The 16,908-nt window shown below is 36.6% G+C and overlaps 1 protein-coding gene across 5 annotated transcripts in view; it reads right to left on the bottom strand.

The window, feature by feature from the left end:
• Nucleotides 1-16,908, bottom strand: part of LOC102220724 (FH1/FH2 domain-containing protein 3) — a 98,290-nt gene that overhangs the window by 21,583 nt on the left and 59,799 nt on the right. For 2 of the 5 annotated variants that reach the window (XM_023331538.1, XM_014473935.2), the window contains exons 6-12: nucleotides 5,570-5,664; nucleotides 4,648-4,759; nucleotides 3,398-3,492; nucleotides 2,514-2,657; nucleotides 2,160-2,407; nucleotides 357-455; nucleotides 65-235 (exon numbers count right to left, since the gene is read on the bottom strand). In XM_023331538.1, the coding sequence (XP_023187306.1) occupies nucleotides 65-235; nucleotides 357-455; nucleotides 2,160-2,407; nucleotides 2,514-2,657; nucleotides 3,398-3,492; nucleotides 4,648-4,759; nucleotides 5,570-5,664 (964 nt within the window). The remainder of the gene's footprint in view (nucleotides 1-64; nucleotides 236-356; nucleotides 456-2,159; nucleotides 2,408-2,513; nucleotides 2,658-3,397; nucleotides 3,493-4,647; nucleotides 4,760-5,569; nucleotides 5,665-16,908) is intronic. The other 3 variants (XM_023331542.1, XM_023331540.1, XM_023331539.1) reach the window with 2 other exon arrangements.

The raw sequence follows: 16,908 nt of genomic DNA on the forward strand, positions 1-16,908 counted from the left end.
CATGTGCAAAGCCTGTCTTTCCAACTAGCACCAGACAAGAAAACGGTGGCAGAAAGGAACACACCAAGGACTAAAGGTCCTCTTTTTAGGTGCAACGGACACAGGAGAGGGTGTCCTGGTCTTGATGCTGAGAAAGTCTCTCTGCCCTGCAGGGTCACTGGCTTTAAGGAGGAGGCTGGTCATACACTTTAAGTTCAAACACATGTTAGGAGTGTCTGCTACATCTGGAGCCACACTAGGAGGACAAAATACAAGAAAGCAGGAGTCCAAATAGAAGGAGTGAGGCAATCAGACAGGGAAGATGCTAAAAGAAGAAAAAAGAGGCAGTTGCATCCTGCTTGGCTGGCCTCAAATACCTGTGAGAGCCCTGTCTAGAGGGTTCAGTGTCTGGTTGGCTTTCATCATCTGCCTCGGCCTCCTCATCCTCATCCTCCTCTTCTTCCTCTTCCTCTTCTCTGTGGTTAGAGGAGGGGCCGAGGGATGAATGGATGAAAGGGAGGATGTCGGTGGGCGGGAGGCGGGGAGTGGAAATTTGTAAGGAGACAATGTGAAACCGCAGATGGTTTGCCCAGGGGAGACAACGCACAGAAATGAGACACACAAAACATGCTTGTCAGACAAAAAGCGCCATAGGCGTTAGTACAGAAAAGCAACAAGCAATGGAAGATGTTAGCAGATTGAGAAAATTAGTGGGATGACATCATAAAAACAAGCAATGGATTTTTACATGCAACAACTAAGGGTACATGTGAATACAAATTAAGTAACATACATTAGCCCTCAAAAGTATAGACACTAAAAGTTAAAATGCAAGGATTTTGTGACGCAAACAGTGAATCGAAGATAAGACCCGCTTCAAATGTTTTTCCATCTGTACTATGATAGACAGTTCGGTAAAATGTATTTTTAAAAGTCCTGTTGTGTTGTGTACAGGGCAATATTACACAATGCTGAGGAAATAAATGTAAACTTTTGAATTTAAAGACAGTTTTAAAATAAAACAAAGCGAATAAATAAATAATGTTGATAACCAATCTTAACCTAAAATGGGAAGCAATTAGTCTGATTTACAGCCAAACAAGAAAGAAAAAGTGAATACAGTATAGCCAATTAACTGATGTGCCCCCCAAAAAAGTCTGAAATTGAATCAAAGGTAATACTCTAGTTTAAGTGTGTTAACATTAATACAACAATGATACATTTATTCCATTTACTGTTTTCTTCCGGTTTAATTTTATATGACAAACAGTATGTTATATTAAAGGTGAAAAAGAATTGTAAAGGACAAATCTGTTTATCTCATAAAAATCTGCCTTTAAGGAGTGAGTATACATTTGAGACCCACTTTTATAAAAAATATAAAACTGATGGAATAAAGAGATACATTTTGACAAAATCAAACGATTAGGTTTGATTAAATAACCAGAGATAGAGCAGTAGACAATATCTTGTCTGGTTTATTTGACAGTGTGGGATCATCACACATAACCCTTCCTCCAGTTTGCTGTTTGGATCCCTCCAGGTTGTCTGGATTTCATTAACAATATGGAAAATTGTGCTCTTCAAAGGGAGCTTGAATTTCCTGTGGTAGGGTGGAAGAGGATAGGCTGGTATCAAATGGCCTGCTGGATTGAATTTAGCAAACTTGAAGACCTCAGTGCAGTCGAGAACACAGGTAGGTACTCTGCTTTGAATTGCTTTAACATTGTACCTTAATCAGACAGACCGTCAAAATCAAAGTGGTGTCTTTTTACTGCACGGTCCAATAAAAAAAAAGTTGAATCAGTTTTGAATTCTGAGTGCTTTTAGTAATTAAGGTTTGCTTGATATGAAAACACATGGGATTGTGTAGATAAGGTCAGAACAGTCTCTCTGAAGTAAATATGACATAAAGCAGAGCATGGATAGCCTATATCGTGAGTTTATACATGGTCCCTGCTGCCATCCGAAGCAGAAGAGAAACTCTGACATAAAGAAAATTAATATAATCTTACTTTGTAGCAGAAGGCTCCTATTTCATTCTTTAAATTATAATCTCTGGCTGGAGAAAATGCATCTGCTCAAGACTGGACCTATAAATCTGCAAAGTGTACCAAGAAAAAATGTCCTTTTCTGGAATATCGTTCACCTTTTCCCTTCTTTTGCTCCTTTTGCCTCACCTTTCGCTGATGTCTTCAACTCGGTGGCCACCAAAGGGAAGGAAACTACCGGAATGGGAGTAAGAGTTGCCTGGAGATGCCGAGCTGGAAGTATGGTCTTTGTTATTCTGCAGCGAATGTCTCCGGCTCCGTCTTCTTTCCAAGCCCCGTCTCTCATTGGTACCACCGACGCTAGCTCTGCGGCGGTCCTTTCTGCCACATGGAGGCAGCTGGGCTTCGTCGTCCCCGTCCTCATGGCGAAGAATCGTCTGCATCAAAAAGGCATTATAGTTTAACAAGGTGATGAAACACTGGTGATGAATCGATACCACTATGTTGAGGTGTAGTACTTGTCTTCAGCGAGTGACTTCTTACCTCATAGATGTTGAACTGTTCAACAAGATCAAGGTCAGTGCCTTTTCTGCCTAGATGTCTCCGGGCCGTCACTTCAATACCTTGTTCCTCAAGACAGTCCACCATGTCGTAGTAGGAGTCCTGATCCGGAAGGGCTGCCAGAGTCTGAGAAAAAACATAATCAGTTTGAAATGAACCAGTAAATGAAAGAAACATGTTAGGGATATTGGCTGCTTTGTCAGACTTGTTTCTATTAATTTATTTAGTCATATTTATTTGGAACTGAAGTTGAAACAGAAATAGTTGTATCTTTAAGAGTCTACATTAACAGTTGAGGTAAGCTTAATGGTGTCAATGTTAACAAAAGTTTTAAAAAGTTAATATCTTTTGTCATAGAGAAATGAATGACAGTCACACCTACAGTTCAAAGTCCTGATTGGTGATAGGCACCAGCACCCCTCCTGACCACAATGTGATAAGGGTGTAAGAAAATGAAAGGATGGAGTTTAAAGTCCTACAAATGAGCTACCTGTTGCTGCACACTACCGACCAGCTGACTGAATGAAGGCCACATCTCTTGTTGCTCAAATACAAGAAAACGAAATACCAGAGATATTTCTAGAGAAAAACAACAAACAGACGGTCATGGTTGCCGAAACTAAAGGAGGAACCCTCTTTATTCTTGTTATCTGATGTAATCTGACAGCGGTTGTGCACAGACAAGTCTTATCTCATTATAGAATGAATGCTTCTTTGCAGGAAACACAAAATCTGTCCTCATTTTGATAATTCGTGTGAATGTTAACATTTGATCATAATCTATCACCAGGTGGAGATAGTAAAACACATAACATATCAGGAAAACTAATAGTTTACTAATAATAATTAAAGCTGTATTTACGTACCTTATTAATGAGCGTCATGGCAAACACCAACAGCTCGGTGTCCACTCCATCCTTCTCCTCCAGGATTTCCATGACATTTGACCAAAGTTTTTTACCTGTGCCACCAAAATCAGGCAAGGGATAATGCATGATGAGACTCAAGTAAAAACATCTGATCATTTACAAAGATAGTGGGGAAAAAAATCTGTACCAAGCCATCTGTCCATTTTATAGGGCAAAAATGGTCTATAGACAACTCTGACCAAGAATTAAAAAATAATATTTTGTAGCTTCAGTCAAAAAAAAGCATTGGTGTCCGTTATCTCTATTGTGCTCAGCCTTCAGGTCAGCTACATCTTCTTATCTGCAGCTCAGGGAATCATGTTCAGTCTTCTTGTAACCCTCAGTAGAAATGGTTTCACACTGAGGTGAGACTGACGGATATCTGACCCCTCCACACAGAAGGCCAGCCCAGGCTGCTTGCTCACAGGACAATACTGAGCTTTTAAAGTGAGTAGATAAAACTTACTTAAGACGTTAGTTACAGTTTTTCAAACAAGGAACAGATGATATAATCACCTCCACTGTTTTTCTCATCAGTTTGAAATATATTAAATTTTTTTAAGATCTTTTTTTTTAAAGCAATTATTCGGTTTGCAAATAGGAGTCGGAATTGTGTGGTTATAACAAATCCTCCTTTGTCTTCATGGCTTGTAAAATCCTTTAGATTCCTTTTTTATTATGTTTTTCTCTATAAGAAAAACATAAGGGGGGCTTCAACCAAATGTCTTCAGCTTAAAAAGACAGTGCATTAGTGAGCTTTAAGATTTATTACGGATTTTTGGCTCACTCATCATTGTCATTGTATGCATTGTGTTCCTGCTGCTAAAGCTGCTAAATACACTCTAAGAAATCAGTCATGTTGTCTATTTGCTACATTTAATACCAGTTGGAGGAAACTTTTACAACGGACCCATGCTTGATTACTTAATCATATATCTGCTACTGTTCAGATTATCAGCAGCCTGCAGTATCAGTTTCTGTATTTTTCAGAAATGTTTGTACAATTAAACTTAAGTAAAATGAAAACTGTAAGGACAAACTATAGATATGTGTCTGTTCAGTCTGTCCTACTGTTGTACTGTCTACAACAGTAGAGTGTCGTAGACCGTCTACTGTCTACAACAGTACTGTCTACTGTTGTACACAATAGACTGAACATGCATTACTGCAAACAATATCTTGCTTTTTCAATCTTTCTGGTCCTGTACCTCCTTTGGTATCCACAGTGTTCACAGCCTTTATTAGTAGGGCAGCATTGCTTTCTGTGTATTCCACAAACACCAGCAGCAACTTGAGGGACGTCTTCACCACTAGACGAAACTATTAAAAATACAAAATAGACAGAAGGCACAAAATACAGAATTCAAAGAGGGCAGCTCAATATTGATACATTGATAGTTCTAAAATCAACTTTAGACATTGTTGATATCCATTAATTAGCATTACCTCTACATTCATGAATACTTTATGTTTTCGTTTTGTCTGAGCGCTTTCCTGTCTGGACAGTTAGAGTTTTCATAACTGTGACAGTGTGTACAAAATACTGCATATTTAAGAATATTTGGATACAACACCAATGTGGAAAATATTTAAAATCTGGTAAAAAAAAAAAGAAATACCATTGGGCAAACTTTTAAACATGAGTCTTGGCTTAACAAGACAGAGATTTATAAATACTTTAGAATAGTATAAAGCATCAAAAATGAGGAAAGGATAACACAACGGCTAATTTCAGTAAGCTGAAAGGAAGAAATGACAGAAAAGAAAACAAGAATAGTAATGAATCAACTGTGGTAATATGACAAACAGCTCTATGGTGGATCTAATAGGCCATTTTTCATTAAAAGCAACAAAGAAAAAGCTGAGTATTTTGTCATAATTTACATAAAATAGCTGGTAAATAAGATCTAAAGTTAAAACAAGATCCTTCCTCAAGCAATTTGGCCACAAGGGGGCTGAAGCACCACGGTGTCAGGAAAGGATTGAATCCCTTTGGACATCATGATTCAATCTGTTTTTAAGTGCTCTGATGAGATTACCTAGCTGAGACTGTTGCAATGACATTACAGAGTTTACAATCTCTGAAGGGAGTGGAGATCTTTTCAGAGCTAATGGTTATATTCTTTTTACCTTTGATCCAACCAAGGTGTAAAGCCACTGGACTGTTTCATTGTGAGATATGAGGCCATTCATCCCATCCACGTACAGCATTATCTGGCCTAAAGCTACAGAGAGAAAAGAGTGGAGGACAAATTAGATTAGAAAAAAATAAATACCAGTTATTGATCAATGTAAGGATGTTTGTACATTAAAAAGAATGACCTTACTTGACACTTCATGTGAAAGCAGTCTGACCATTGATATAAAGGTCTACAAAATAAGTAAATCAACTTGAGACTAGACCCTGTCAGTATTGTCACACCTCAGTATGTCGGTGTGTAGGAGGCTTCACTAGTAAATGTCAGACTTCAGAAGAAAAAAGATCAAAATGTTTATGACCAAAGGTAGATAGGCTAATATCTTTTGTCTAGTAGTAGTGAAAATGCCATTTTGCCTCAGAATGTTAACTTGGAGCAGAAAGATTGTTTGCTGCAAAATCATAGACATGTCTGCAAAAACTGACATAACGTAAAATTGGGGTGTTATAGTAAAAAAAATATATATATTAAAAATATAAAAGTTCTTAGTTTAATATCAATAGAAGCTCAAAGTGAATGACCAAATAAAAGAAATATTTAATGTTCCTCAAAAACAGAACACTGTAATCATTTCTTACGCAGTTTAAAACGCTTTCTCATGAGACATCCTGCTAAAAGCCTGCAGTTATGATACATTTCCCTCTGCGTTTCTCATGGCGGGTTAGAAAATCATGTATCTGCTGTAGATAAGCCAAAATTCCCAGGTGCAGCTGCTGTGTGTACATCACGCATGAGAGCGAGCATGGATCCATATCTCTGTGTGTTTGTGCATGCTGATGGCTCTCTGGAGCAGCGGCCGCAGAATTTCATCTTTTATCAATAAGGGGTCAGATTGTCCCAACATGTCAGACGAAAATGTACTTAAAGATTCATTTCTGCTGCATGCTCTGCAGCAAGGAAAACAAAACTAAATTCATCAACAAACAAATACAGGAACAGCTGAGCCTGCATGTTTCTTTTCAAATCCATACCTGCAATAGGATCACTGTGCAGACTTTTATCTCTTGCAGGCACCTGTAAAAGGTATCTGCAGAAGTGCTCTGTGGTTTTTGAGGAATGTCCAGAGCAAACAGGAGTGAGAAAACAGAGGTGGCCTTAATGAGGCTTTTAAAAGTGCCATTACACAAAGCTGCTGACAGATGAGACTTTATCTGGTAGCCACAAAATGAAATACCTTTCAGATCATTCTGACATGTTATCATAAGACATTAGTAAAAAAAAAAAGAAAAAAAAGAAAATCTAATATATAGAAAGTGGCTGAATTTCTGGCTTATACATGAAGCCAAGCAAAAGAAAAACGAGAACAAATATATTGCGTATGGATTTTATTCAGTGAGAAGCAAAATATATGCAAACTGTTAGAAACCACAATAGAGCCCACATAAACATGACCTTTTTCCTCACATATCAAAAATACTGCTTCATGAAAGCCTTCATTGCTGAAGGTCCCTTATGTACAATTTAATGTAAAGCTCCAAAAACCACGAGTTGAATAGTCATGCAACGGTTTAAAGTAAACTGTATTGCCCTTCACTATAGGGATATCTACGGGCACAGAGAGGAAATTGTCTAATCACTTTCTAAATGATTACCAATGCAGACAGCAGATGGAGTTGGTACACTTTGGCAAACTAACCTATATCTAATAGTTATTCGGTGTAAGTTGATCTAGGCTGTAATGTTTCTTTTTCCTACAACTCTCCCTGAATTAATAGTTTGTGGAACAACCTCTTACTGGAATGACAGCTGCGAGTGTTAAGATGGAAATTTGTGCCTGGTCTTTTTTTTCTTTTCCAAATTGCCACAACTGTCAGAATGGATGAAGAGCATTTGGGAACCTATATTTCCTAAGTCTATGGAAGCTAAATTGGATTCAGGTTTGGACTTTGGGTCATTCTAGCCTATGGATGAGCTGAGCTCTACCAGTGTAGTTCTGACTGGATGTTTAAGATCGTGGTCTTAACGATAATCCAAATTAGAGGATCGTGGGAGAACCTCCAACTTCGTCTCAAGTGTTTTGCAGTCTCTAGTCTAAGTTTTAGGTGGATGGCCATGTAATGGTAGGTCAGTAGTTGTTTCTTCATTTCCGGACGTTGGGTTGAACAGTTCACCGTGAGATGTCCAATGGTTGTGATATCAGTTTATAACCTAACCATACTCTAAACTTTTCCACAACTTTAGTCATCATGACGATGATTTGTACACTAATCTCTCCAATAAATATCACAGCAACTTTATTCAATCCTTAATGATTCAAAGTAATGTAAAACGTTTCCACCTAAGGAAACCCAGAAGATTGCTTTGAATTATTGATACGTTGAAGTTTGTTGTTGTAATATGTGTGTGAATATGTGAGAAAGTTTAAGGATTACCTTTCAATGACACATAGTAGATGCATTACAGGATACATAGGGTTACTGTAACATTAAACCAAGCTTTTAGGCAAGATGAGCTACATTTTACTAAAATCCAGCTTCAGTGACAGTGTTTAATGAGAAGTTTGGTCTCTGCTGATCAGTCATTTTATCTCAGTGGAAAGCATTTTTTTCCTTTCTTGATTGATTGATTTAAAACTTCAAAAGGTAACTGCAGACCAATGAACTGTGAGAGATATAAACTGACCTAGAATTGAGAGAAAACTCTCAGCTTAAACAACCAAGGTCTGATGGAAGTGTTTCTTCTGGGCCTCTCCCTCTCATAAACCACAGTAATTATCTTCCACAGCCTCAGGAATGTGCAGGAAGGGCAGCTCCATGACCACTGCTGAGGTGAGAAGCACACTGAGGTCTGAGAGGCTGGACCATCATAAGGGAGCATAGTCAAATGTAGATTCCCAACAAAAAACTCAAAATTTACCTTTAAATAATCAGCTATGCAGTGAAATGTGTTGCTTGCACTTGCCACTTTGGTTTCTTTTGCATTTTAAATAAAATGGGTCAGCCAAACTGGCTTGTTAGGGCACAGCATCCATTTTCCCAGGACTTTTGGTTACAGGCCAGTTCTCTATCCAGGCTAATGCAACTTAAAGCCCCTTATCTTGTTTATTCTGCTTTAGTGAGAAGCTGGACTCACATTTTTAATTTTAGCACTCCATATTTTCAGAAGTTATTTTTGCTTTACGATAAGATCCAGAAAAAAAGTTTTCAGGTAGAGTTTATTTTTGGTTATCTTTCTATAATCAGAAGAAAAAGAACTTCTACAGAAGTAAAAGATGGATTAAACTAACTATGCTGATTTAAAATGTGCATTATTTAATTATGTGAGCTAAGCAAAGTTTATTAAATGTTCAGAGTAAGAGTTACTAACAGAAGACTTTATGACAACTAATTTGTGAAAGGGGTTGCTTGTGGTAATGAACTTATGGAAAAAGTCTCAGTTCTCAGCCCTGGAGTGCTTTATAGTGTTTTCTTAAGCTATATTTCATGGCTTGCCTCTTCATGGGGATTGGCAATAGTACTGATTGACCTTCAGGGCTGTTGTTAGCCACATACAGCAATAAAAACCCATGAACAGACTATATGTTTGATCAAATTACAGCTTAACCCTAAGACTTGTAAAAGAAAAAAAAAATCAATTACTAAGAGACATTAGATTGATCTCCACTGATGCTGAAAAAAATATCAGCATCAGTATATACTGTATATTGCTTATAATTCCCCTAAAATTCCCCTAAAATATGAAAAATGTAGGACTACATGCAATCTTACTGTAACATAATGTACAGTGTCATGTTACAGACCTGTGTCCTTAAGTAATTTTCTGTCTTAAGAGGGAGAAATTATGTTGTGCACACGAGGGAAGACTATATACACACATATATATATATATATATATATATATATATATATATATATATATGTATATTTGCAGTTTTAGTTTCAGACCTCTGGAACAGCATATAAAGAAAATCAAACAACAACTGCAACACTGAGAAGTTTTTTTTTCCACTTTTTCATCCTGTGGTTTTACCTACTTTTTCACATATTTTGTTCTTTACAGAGGTACTGTGTGGTTATTTAAGAGCAGTAATGAGGAACTCAGTCAAATTCGTCATCAGGAACTTGACTGTGTGAACTCAGATTGGAGAACCAGAAAGAAAATGTCATGAAAGTGTCAAACAAACTCAAAATAATCACACTACCTCCAAATGAGTCAATCATTTCTAGGAAGGTCTGCCAGTGCGTATATTTTTTGTTATTCGAGTCCCAAACCTTTAAAATAGCTTTTTAAACATTTTCATACTGACAGATATCAATGAGTATGTCAATCAACAATTATTGACTTTTCTATGATTCAGCATTATGTGTTCTTTCAAATCATTTTAGACTACTTCATATGTTTAGACACAGGCTGTAATAAAATAATTTATAGACTTTTCAGGTTTGGTAGCCATGACAAGAAAGGTTGAGATAAAATATGTGTAATTTAAGTTAATTTCACATGGGTCAAGTTTCTTCAGAGAGACCTTTCCCTTAAATAAATCAAGTAATAATTTTAAGAGTTTTTTAGTTGTTTGGTATTTACATGGATTCTTTTTGTTTAATTTCTGAAGTTAGCTAAAGCAGACCCAATGAATAAATTTACCAGTACATGTCATTTCTGTACTTTAACATCCACTTTCCAAGTTGCAACAAATATTATTAGTTATATGAAGTTGGGTCTTTTAGACACTGGGATAGAGAAGATGCTTAGAGAAGTGAAATATCAAAAATTCTGGGTTGTAGTAATTTGAGGTTTACTGACATTAGAATCAAGATTTATCTCAATTCACACATTAATTTTATGTTTGTTTTTTTGATGGGTATTAATAAAGTTTATGGTTTTACTCATTTGTTCTTGCATTTTAAACTTTGTACGTTTGTATGTTTGTTTTGTAAGCAACATCTAACTAGAGATAAACATTGCAAATTGGCTAAGGGTGTAAAAGTTTTAGTCTGTTGACACCAAAAACTTGTCACTAAATCTAACCAGTGAGATCAGACATTTGTTACAGCAAAATATCTGAAGGTATATGTAGTGAAGCTTTAACTAGTGTGTGTAGTCACACAATCTAAGGTCAAGAAACAAAGCCAAGAAACTTTATTTGATGATTATGTTGAAAGCTGACACATTTCCTTTTGTTTCTGACATTTTTCCTCACTGCATTCAATGCCTCAGGCTAACTTCTGATTTAGCATTTGAGGGTCATAAAAAGACAAGTTTACAGCTCGGCTCTTATTGTATATGATCTGGATTAAGACATAGTTGTGGGCTGCCTTCTATTTGTTAGTCAGCTAATCACCCAGACCATTAGAGCCAGACAAAGTGCCTCTGCCAGCGCAATTCCAGTCACCGTGCCGTCTGCCAGACTTGCACTGAGCCCCATAAAGTAAAACAACTGGGGGATACTTTCATTTTCAGGCGTGCATGTATTTGGCATCTGACAAAATTTGGTGTAGGCCCTAATCACAAACACAATCCCCAGAGACAAACAAACAGAGCTAATGGGACATTAACATTAAGTAAAGCAAGAAAGCCTCTCTGATATTTGGCTGAGCAAGCACTGCAAACATCATGAACAGAAGTGCAGAGGAGGGCAGATCAGTAAAAAGAGGGGAAGAAAAATATTTTTTAAAACTATTTTTCTACTTCTATCTCCTCTGTTAGAAATAGTTGCAAATGTAGAGTTGCTTCTGTCCTAAATAAATGATAAATGTTTAAAAAAAAAAAAAAAAAAGAAAGAAGTGAACAATGAACAGCTGGGCTTTTGGCCAACAGATGAGCTTCTACATTCCATCCAAACAGGACAGTCTTTGGCAAACTGCATCACATCCACCCACTTGTAAAGTGAATTGAAGAATGAGCTGTGATAAACTCTTACCACTCTTGAGGGGTTTGTGATGTGATTCTGATTTTGGTCACATGCATGAATCCCCCCCCCCCCTCCAAAAGAAAACCAATGTAAATCTGATGTAAAGCTCATTCAAACGATTCTGAGCTTTGGATGTTGTGTGACGGCAGGATATATATTCTTGCTCGAAATGATGAGGATAATGAAGTAAAAGCTTGATGTATTAATACAATCTAAAAGACTTATCATGAAATAGTTCTATTCTGAATTCTTTCATAGTAAAACCAGGCTCTGAAAAGGAACTGGAATTCCCCAGCCAGTGGGTTTGTTGAGTTTGGAAGACATCTACAGATCCAGGGAGAAAACTAAGGGGAGGCAGAATATAGGTCAGGCAGGTGGGGTTGAACTGGGTCCAGATGCAAGCTTTTTGCTCATATGAGCGCCACTATGGTGTGATTCAATGGGAGTGGCATAAATAAGCTTTATATTTGAACACAAACACATGGACTCTTTGTTTTAGTGTTAATAAATATACAACAAGGGAGTAATAAATACTATAGATATAAGCTAAGCTACAGAATATTTGTTAGTAGCAACATTTTTGTCAATTTTGCCCTTGCTTTTAGCTCAAGTTTTATTAGCTTATTTAATGGAGTTAATTGCTTGTTTTGTTGCTGTGTCTGTAATTTTGCTTTTGTTTTATTAAAGCAGGTCTTTCTTGTAAATGAGATGTTGGATATCAGTGAGACAAGCCCTATAATTAAGGTAAATAAAATAAAAATAAATAAAATCAGTTTTCAAAAATTTGATTCAATTTACTGAAAGAATAACGCTGGAAGGAAAGAAAAATATAGGTGGTGCACCGCCGAGAATTGGGACGTCAGCAGCTGAAACCATGAGAAACTAAATTTCCTCTTTCCAAATGGAGTCTTTCCTGTCAGCCCAGGGGAGAAAATTAACAGACAGGTAACTTTCATGAGAAAAACTATAAACTTAGAAGCTACAAAATAATTATTTTTAATGCAGTAACATGAAGCTGAAGTTTTATTTTAAAAGTCAAATTGCATCTTTATGTATCTAGTTTTTTGGGTTGAAAAACAAACAAGCAAAAAAAAAATCATATTTCCAAATTTATGTATTTATTTTACTTGAAAAAGTTGATTAGAGCATCAAGGAAACTGTTTTCCTGGCATGTAATAATGATACAAAGTTATATGTTTCTCCAAGTCACTGTTCAAAATGGGAAAGATGAGAAAACATGGACTTTTTCACACAACTCAAACTGGTTCTTAAAATGATGAGTTCCTTCACTGTAAGAAGGAATAAGTGGACATTACTTAAAAAAAAAGTAAACTTGTTGCCTCAAAAAATCAAGTTTTCAAAACTTAAAAATGTTAGTATGTGAAAGTACATCTTACATTTACACAACTCGACTAACTAGGAAATTCTGAGTTGCATTAACTTGTGCAATTTTAGTCACCATAACTTAAATTAACTTAACAAATCTGAATATGTTGTAATCAAACAAGCAAAACATTTTTTTTAAAACTAGGAACTGTATAGAAAGAAGACACTTGCTAGAAACACTCACTGGCTCCTGCTTTTCATTTATTTTTCAACTCAAACTTTGTTAAAAAATAGAAGCAGAGCAGGGTGGTCATAAAAATGAATATACAACTCACTGACGGTGCAGTTTCATTTATCCAAATGCAAATGCTAAAAACTAATTATAAGAGCTGCAATGCTCAGAAAGTAGCCTCATTCTTGATGAACCCACTACAAAGACGAAGCATTGGAGTCAACGTTTCCACCCTAGACATCTTTAAACTAATTTCTGTGACAAATAAAAAAGTGCTTTAATAAACTGCTGCTGCTGGGGGCACAATGCATTGTGGGATACCTTGTTGGCTCATCACATATAAATCAATTGCCTCAAAAGAATGAATTATTGCAACATATAAAAACAAATGAAGTTATGTTGTGTGATTTAAGTATTGAAAACCTAAAATAACTTGATAAATTTTGTTTAGCTGTAAATAAACTAAATAGCAAAGACATCTTGACACTATAAGTTATATACAAATAAGGTATGGTAAACAATATTTTTAAGCTGAAGTGTTATTCTCATCAAATTTCTTTTTTCTGCCCACATCACCAACAGCAGCATTATTTTGTTGACCTACACACGTTAAAGAAACGTGGCGTCATTAGTGAATGTTTCATTTTTCAACTGTGAAATTAGTTGTACAAATGTTCAAAACCTTCTCTTCAGTTTGCAGGCTTGCTTGAGCAGAAATGGAGTATCGTCTGGGCATGTCCTTAACTTTAAGTGTGTTACGGATAAATAATTCTGTTATGTCTCTTAGCTGCTTGCATGCTCGCGTACATGTGTGTGCACCCCTACAGACCCCTACACCACGTATACACACATCTATGGATAAGGAAATGACTCCACAGGGCGTAACTAAGATAGAGGCCTAGAAAAGGAACTGGAAACTGTTGTCCGGTGCTATCTTCTCTGTTTCCCATAAGAAGCATGGTGATGGACCAGCGCTGTAACGGTAAACTATTTGTCCAAAACAATGTTATCACTTATTTGGCTTTAATAAATTGGACTGATGATTTCAACTCTGTTTTCATGGCCATTCAAGACGATTCCTCAAATAAAAAAGAGTGCAGGGCATTAAGAGTTAACCCTTTGCAGTCCAAAATCATCATCACTTTCAAATAACTTAACGTTGTTGCATTATCTCAACTTAAATAGATTACGTTATCAAGCATTTTTTATCCAAAAGTTCACACCACTTGTTCAAGATGAGTACAAACAACAAGATGATAAGAATTAAGTTATGTTCACTTGAGCTCTATTATTGAACAGAATGTTTTGTTTTACAGTGTTCCTTCCACAGTCAACAAACCTCAATGAATCTTTAATATGCTGGAACAAGAGATTCATATCATAGATGTACAGCCAACAAATATACTGCAGTTTGGAATTTTACATGTCGATATGCATCTCTGAGGAACATTTCAAACAACTTTTTTGAATCTGTGCCATAAAGAATTAAGCCAGTTCTGAAAGCAAAGGCGGTCCAATCTGGTACGAGCATTGTCAGTTAAAACTGAGCAACATAGACTCTTTAGGTCAAGAATGAGGCATTCAGGAGTTTTAAATGTATGAAAAATATGCAAAAGATTGGGTGAAAAACCTGCATGAAACCTCCAGAAAGTTATGCTTCTACTGACACAATGAGAGGAGTTCATCCTTGTTCTTCTCAGCATATCTGGTGAACTTATCTTCTCCCTTACCATCGGTCCAGCCTAATCACAAAAAAACAAGTAAATGATAATAGTAAAACCTCAGCAAGTATCCATACCTACACATTTGCACAAAATCCACACGGCACAGCTCAGACCGAATGGAATTGTTTATCCAGACGATGGGACATCGTAAAGGTTTCCCCTCCAGAGCAGACGACCTATAACACAGCCAGACAACGCAATACGCACTGTTTCCAAGAACGGCTTCCAACGCCTCTGTTACCTCAACTGTGCCTGGGTTTTCACTCAAAGCGTGGTAGTCAAAACAATGATCCAGATTCTAAATTAAGAGCACTAAAAAGACCCTCTAGTATGTAACGGTATACTGGAAAAATGTGCTGCTTTTTTTTTTTTCAGGAACACATGATCACATTCATCTGTACACATTTGAAGCCAGCCTGTCCTCTTGATGCAGGTTAAGAGTATTAACATGGAACATGTGACAAATTGTGATTTCTGCTGGGTTTCTTTTTATATCTCAGCACAAAAGAGGTAAAAAGAAAAACAAAAAAGAAAACACAGCTGGCTCAGCTACTATTTGTAGGAAAGAAGAAAAATTGTTTGTTTACTGTGAACTTTTGGATCGCACACAATCTTGGCACTGGGATGAAAAAGCAAAGCGCAGCTGTGTCACTCCTCAACCTCAGTGACATGCCACATGTACAGTTTGAAGCACTACATCCTGGCAGAGACAAACAACAACAAAAAAAGAAGAAATCATATCTAGTCTGGTGTTTTTAGGTGCACTCAAAGTTTCAGACATGGCTGCCCATGAATATCCCTGGCCAAAAGCTAGACCGGGTGCGTTGCTGGGAACAGAGATCCACGTCCCAAATGTTTTAGGAGGCAATGAAACACTCGTCTGGAACACAGCTCCTTTTCCCCACACCGATGTTTCTCTGAGAACCTCCAGCCACAAAGTAGGAAATCACAGCCGTGATAGAACAGCCGTGTCATCAGAAACAGGAGATCTTAAAACAGTAGCAGCAGAGAGAGAGGAATATACACACCTCAAAGGAGCAAAGAAGACAGGATGAGATAAAAGCATAAAAATGAAAAATATGGCCATAAATTATTTCATAGTTATACTTCTGGATCTGGCTTGTTCACAACACAAGTCCTATCTATTAAAGTTATAAATACTACATTTACCATGCAGTGTAAAGCAGCAGATGAGATATAGCCTCCTCAGCATGACAATTTATGGACATGTTTTCCAAAAATGTATCCAAGAGTGCTCCGGTTCAAAGCTGTGAAAGTATTTGACCCAAAACGGATTTCTTTTTTTTTGTCACACTTATATGTTTCAGATTATCAATCAAATACTAATAGCAGACAAAAATAATCTGAGTTTATACAAAACGATTTTCAAAAAATAATAAAAAAATTTTGGTGATAAAAGTGATATACACCAGCCTAGCACGATATAAAAATATAATTGTCACCGTTGTGAAGTAATGAATTAACTATCAATAAACAGTTTTTGTGGTTCGATTTCACAAGTTGCACCCAGAGCTGCTAACTGCAGAATCAAGAAAGCATTTAAATTAAACCCATCTGAACATGTGACGGCTGTTTGGCTGCTTCACGACCAGGACGACTTGCCATGCTGATGTAAGGACAAATTTGCTACAGAAATTCCTGAAGGAGAATGTCCAGTAAATTAAATGTTTTGGTTTGGCCTAGTTAAAGTACAATTTGGGTCTGAATTACCTGATGTGGTATGACATTAAACAGACTGTTTATGATCAGAAAAACATCCAGTGTGGCTGAATTAATATAATTCTGCAAAGAAGCGTGGGCTACATTTCTCTTTAGTGATTAAAAAAAGCCAACTGTTTATTGTCACCACCTCTTAATGGCAACTGATTTGTATTTTTTTGTCTCTGGTTGTGTTTGTCTATCTTAAAATGTGTTTGATGATCTGAAATATTTACATGGAACATAAAAGCAAAAACCAGAAAAAATAGAAATAAAAAATTCTCCCAGAAAATAGTTTTTCGCTACACTGTGGGAGTAAAGAAAGGAGGCAGCCTCTCTAAATTACCATGTTTAAAAAAGCAAATATTTGCTTTTAATTTGTTTCCACTGCAGATTTAAGACGGCAAGTGCTTTGTCAA

The sequence above is a fragment of the Xiphophorus maculatus genome, chromosome 3 (genome assembly GCF_002775205.1).
Source record: "Xiphophorus maculatus strain JP 163 A chromosome 3, X_maculatus-5.0-male, whole genome shotgun sequence".
In the NCBI taxonomy this organism is placed as follows: Eukaryota; Metazoa; Chordata; class Actinopteri; order Cyprinodontiformes; family Poeciliidae; genus Xiphophorus; species Xiphophorus maculatus.